The following is a 5,674-nucleotide window of genomic DNA, read 5'->3' on the forward strand; positions in this document are numbered from 1 at the left end:
AAAGTTCTTTTGTGTTTACAACTATAAAACATGAACATGAGATGTGTGGATGCTTCTGGGGGGAACTTTCCTAAACTACAGGTGATACTAGTACATTTATGCTTAATAAACATAGAGCACAAATACAAGTTAAAATGTCAAGTTGCAATTGATTTTCACTTATATGAAGGTTTTCAGTAAGGTTTTTCAGTTTTCAGACATTTGTTTTTGTCTCTTAAGCCTCAAAACAACAGCCCTTATGTCTCTATAAGCAATGGAAATTGTATTTTTAGTGCCCATGTTTCTTTCTTGGACTCGGCACAAAATAAACACCAACACTGGAGTGTCGTAGTGCTATCTTGTCTCGACTTAGTGCAACCTTGTATTTGTTCATGGATATGTACTGTAAATCATGAAAAGACTGCTGCAGTTATGCTTTCCTGACTGATTATGTATTTATGTGCCTCTGAACACTGAAAATGCCCACTGTGATACTGTTCAATAACTACAGCAGAGTAAGAACATAAATAAAGCTGTTGAAATGTGTATAATAGTGGACCACGATTTAAAGGCTAACACACCTTTTCTTTGTCCTTTTCCAGCTGCTTCTGTAGTTTCTTGTTCTTGCTTTTGGCGTGTTTAATCTTCTCCCGCACTTCAACGTCCTGCAGGTCCAGCTGGGTGAACTTCTCCTTCTGGGTCTCAATGTACTTGTTGAGATTAGTTTGTTTCCTGGTGGAGGAAGAGCATTTTTACTGGGTGCATGCAAGTAAGTCATGGAAAAATGAACTGAAATATCAGATAAACTATGAGAATTGTTAAAAATAAATAAATAAATAAATACACACACACATTATATATATATATATATATACACACACATACATACATACATACATACACAGTATATGCATGCTCAGTTTGTATAACACAAGCTTTTCAAAACGTTTTCAGTAACTACACATTTTACACTTCAGATATTTTGCCATGTTTAAAAATACTGTCAAAGTCAAACATTTATAAAATGATGTCCTCTAGAATAACATCAGGTTTATACCCTTTACTGAAAAATCCAGTTTTTTTTTAACAACCTTATGTGGGAAGAGTCTAAGCACCTAACTTTAGGATACACAAATGACTACTGTTATATGCACTTCCACACTTTTCCAGCACTAAAGTAGAATTCTGCTTCTAAACTGAAATGATCAGGGCAAGAGAAGCCATGACAACAACCATAAAATGATTTAATTACTATAAAATTACTATAAAAGTTAGTTAGCATGTAACATTGGTAAACAAAATCAAGAAGAACAGAAAATCCCTTACTTCTCCACATTTTTGAGCTCTTGGTTCATTTTCCCCATCTCCTCTGATATCTTTGCATTTTTCTCTGTGAGCTCCTTGGTGTCCTCCAAGATCTTCTGCTTTTCCTGCTCTTTTTCCACCACATGCTTCTGCATATCATGACTAAAGGCAAAGAGATAACGGGAAAAAGCAGTGAGAGCAAACTCAGTAAACAAATAGGATCAAACAGCAGAGACAGATCATGGTCCCTTGTGAAGCTCTAAAAATAGATGATTAAAATGAGTACTTATTCAACTTTTTTTTTCTTTTTCTATGCTGCTGTTGGGCCAATTTTGAAATTTAATATTATCTATTTAATATGTTACATTATTGTTTCAATTGTCATACACAGAAGAGAGAGAGGGGGCATGGTGCTAACGCACTCACATATAATATTGGAAGAGCTGATTCCTGTGTTTGAAGATGTCGTTCTCCAGGGTGAGGAACTCCACAGCTTTGTTCTTTTCTCCCTCCAAAGCATTCTTCTCTTTTTCCACTAGCTTTACACGGTTTAGCTAGGACAGGGAACATATTGCAATATTTAATATCAGGTAATAAACATTTCTAGTCATAAATTATATGCATTAGTGTCATTTGTAAAAATAAATAAAAAAAATATTTTGTTAAAAGTTATCATAGCATTTGTTTCTAATCACTCCAGGATCTTACACTACTACTTAAATCATACAATAAAATAAAAACTACCAAAAAAAGCAATCATTCACCATACTAAAATAGCACAATTTTCTAGTAAGTGTGTACATAACTTCAGTTATGCAACAGTTTCATCTCAAATACATGCATCTAAACAAAGGAAACGCAAAATAAACCTCTTCAAAATCTAACCTCTAAATACACAGTAAATGAAGTCGGGACACAGGAAGGAAAGCTCATTAGTTAATAAATGTGTGAGCAGATACTGTAGAGTGTATGTCACCTTCTCTCCTCTCTGCTCATTGAGTAACTCAATGCGGCGAGCCAGGGTTTGGATGGGCTCCTTGAGACGGCATGAGCCGATAATGTCCTCCAGGTACTCCAGCATCCCCTCGTCATGCTCTGTCTGACCTTTAGGCTTCATCATAGCAATCTGCTCCACCTCGCCCTAGGTACAGTCCAAAACAACACATGGCCAAAGACATGCATGAAATTATTCTCTGCAAACATGGAGCTAAAAGCTCTAATAAAATGACAACTTGTGTCATTTATAATAAAAAAAACAATATTAAAATGTCAAACTGATTTCATAACTAAACATTGTAGGGGTTTGCAATTGATTTTCACTTATATGAAGGTTTTCAGTAAGGTTTTTCAGTTTTCAGACATTTGTTTTTGTCTCTTAAGCCTCAAAACAACAGCCCTTATGTCTCTATAAGCAATGGAAATTGTATTTTTAGTGCCCATGTTTCTTTCTTGGACTCAGCACAAAATAAACACCAACACTGGAGTGTCGTAGTGCTATCTTGTCTCGACTTAGTGCAACCTTGTATTTGTTCATGGATATGTACTGTAAATCATGAAAAGACTGCTGCAGTTATGCTTTCCTGACTGATTATGTATTTATGTGCCTCTGAACACTGAAAATGCCCACTGTGATACTGTTCAATAACTACAGCAGAGTAAGAACATAAATAAAGCTGTTGAAATGTGTATAATAGTGGACCACGATTTAAAGGCTAACACACCTTTTCTTTGTCCTTTTCCAGCTGCTTCTGTAGTTTCTTGTTCTTGCTTTTGGCGTGTTTAATCTTCTCCCGCACTTCAACGTCCTGCAGGTCCAGCTGGGTGAACTTCTCCTTCTGGGTCTCAATGTACTTGTTGAGATTAGTTTGTTTCCTGGTGGAGGAAGAGCATTTTTACTGGGTGCATGCAAGTAAGTCATGGAAAAATGAACTGAAATATCAGATAAACTATGAGAATTGTTAAAAATAAATAAATAAATAAATACACACACACATTATATATATATATATATATACACACACATACATACATACATACATACACAGTATATGCATGCTCAGTTTGTATAACACAAGCTTTTCAAAACGTTTTCAGTAACTACACATTTTACACTTCAGATATTTTGCCATGTTTAAAAATACTGTCAAAGTCAAACATTTATAAAATGATGTCCTCTAGAATAACATCAGGTTTATACCCTTTACTGAAAAATCCAGTTTTTTTTTAACAACCTTATGTGGGAAGAGTCTAAGCACCTAACTTTAGGATACACAAATGACTACTGTTATATGCACTTCCACACTTTTCCAGCACTAAAGTAGAATTCTGCTTCTAAACTGAAATGATCAGGGCAAGAGAAGCCATGACAACAACCATAAAATGATTTAATTACTATAAAATTACTATAAAAGTTAGTTAGCATGTAACATTGGTAAACAAAATCAAGAAGAACAGAAAATCCCTTACTTCTCCACATTTTTGAGCTCTTGGTTCATTTTCCCCATCTCCTCTGATATCTTTGCATTTTTCTCTGTGAGCTCCTTGGTGTCCTCCAAGATCTTCTGCTTTTCCTGCTCTTTTTCCACCACATGCTTCTGCATATCATGACTAAAGGCAAAGAGATAACGGGAAAAAGCAGTGAGAGCAAACTCAGTAAACAAATAGGATCAAACAGCAGAGACAGATCATGGTCCCTTGTGAAGCTCTAAAAATAGATGATTAAAATGAGTACTTATTCAACTTTTTTTTTCTTTTTCTATGCTGCTGTTGGGCCAATTTTGAAATTTAATATTATCTATTTAATATGTTACATTATTGTTTCAATTGTCATACACAGAAGAGAGAGAGGGGGCATGGTGCTAACGCACTCACATATAATATTGGAAGAGCTGATTCCTGTGTTTGAAGATGTCGTTCTCCAGGGTGAGGAACTCCACAGCTTTGTTCTTTTCTCCCTCCAAAGCATTCTTCTCTTTTTCCACTAGCTTTACACGGTTTAGCTAGGACAGGGAACATATTGCAATATTTAATATCAGGTAATAAACATTTCTAGTCATAAATTATATGCATTAGTGTCATTTGTAAAAATAAATAAAAAAAATATTTTGTTAAAAGTTATCATAGCATTTGTTTCTAATCACTCCAGGATCTTACACTACTACTTAAATCATACAATAAAATAAAAACTACCAAAAAAAGCAATCATTCACCATACTAAAATAGCACAATTTTCTAGTAAGTGTGTACATAACTTCAGTTATGCAACAGTTTCATCTCAAATACATGCATCTAAACAAAGGAAACGCAAAATAAACCTCTTCAAAATCTAACCTCTAAATACACAGTAAATGAAGTCGGGACACAGGAAGGAAAGCTCATTAGTTAATAAATGTGTGAGCAGATACTGTAGAGTGTATGTCACCTTCTCTCCTCTCTGCTCATTGAGTAACTCAATGCGGCGAGCCAGGGTTTGGATGGGCTCCTTGAGACGGCATGAGCCGATAATGTCCTCCAGGTACTCCAGCATCCCCTCGTCATGCTCTGTCTGACCTTTAGGCTTCATCATAGCAATCTGCTCCACCTCGCCCTAGGTACAGTCCAAAACAACACATGGCCAAAGACATGCATGAAATTATTCTCTGCAAACATGGAGCTAAAAGCTCTAATAAAATGACAACTTGTGTCATTTATAATAAAAAAAACAATATTAAAATGTCAAACTGATTTCATAACTAAACATTGTAGGGGTCATTACACCATTATGTAAAGTGCCTGAAGATGATTTTTCTTGTGATTTGGTGCTAGATAAATAAAATTTTATTGAATTAAAACTTGACACAATATTGTCTACACACATGCATAAACACACCACCATCTTAACAGATGCATACAGTCAAGCATAATGCTACACTCATTTCTAGAGGTTCCCTTTGAGAACAAAAATGATTTTCCCACTCACAGACACTAAGAATAACAAGACAACAAAGGGAATTTAAATTAAAATACAAACCTAACAGATGAGATTCAGTCTCATGGATGGGTAAACAGTATAATCTCAGCTATGTTAAACCTCACCACCCTATCCCACAATCAATCACAGTACTTGTGTTACAACTATAATTACAACATTTAAAAACAAACACATTTGGACTTCTAGCTGCACCTTAGTTTAATTTAGAATTACTACACACGCATACTGCTTGGTCCCAAGTTAGGGACAAGTCACTGTAATTAAGTTTAAATACAAGTTGGTCTTTATTTATTTATTACTACATAAATAATTTCAAGTTAAAAACAAATTAAATCCAGATATAGCAAAAGCTGAATCTCATGTTTCCTTTAAGTGTAAGAGGAAAAAAGACAGCTCACATATTACTTTTATTTATGAAAA

At 34.9% G+C, this 5,674-nt stretch overlaps 1 protein-coding gene across 4 annotated transcripts in view; it reads right to left on the reverse strand.

Moving 5' to 3' along the window:
- Nucleotides 1–5,674, reverse strand: part of smc4 (structural maintenance of chromosomes 4) — a 24,666-nt gene that overhangs the window by 12,602 nt on the left and 6,390 nt on the right. For 3 of the 4 annotated variants that reach the window (XM_020615628.1, XM_020615627.1, XM_020615629.1), the window contains exons 6-9: nucleotides 4,706–4,870; nucleotides 4,156–4,283; nucleotides 3,751–3,891; nucleotides 3,006–3,156 (exon numbers count right to left, since the gene is read on the reverse strand). In XM_020615628.1, the coding sequence (XP_020471284.1) occupies nucleotides 3,006–3,156; nucleotides 3,751–3,891; nucleotides 4,156–4,283; nucleotides 4,706–4,870 (585 nt within the window). Of the gene's footprint in view, nucleotides 1–560; nucleotides 712–1,305; nucleotides 1,447–1,710; nucleotides 1,839–2,260; nucleotides 2,456–3,005; nucleotides 3,157–3,750; nucleotides 3,892–4,155; nucleotides 4,284–4,705; nucleotides 4,871–5,674 lie in introns of those variants that run through there. The other variant, XM_020615630.1, reaches the window with a different exon arrangement.

The sequence above is a fragment of the Monopterus albus genome, unplaced genomic scaffold (assembly GCF_001952655.1).
Source record: "Monopterus albus unplaced genomic scaffold, M_albus_1.0 scaffold167.1, whole genome shotgun sequence".
Taxonomy (NCBI): Eukaryota; Metazoa; Chordata; class Actinopteri; order Synbranchiformes; family Synbranchidae; genus Monopterus; species Monopterus albus.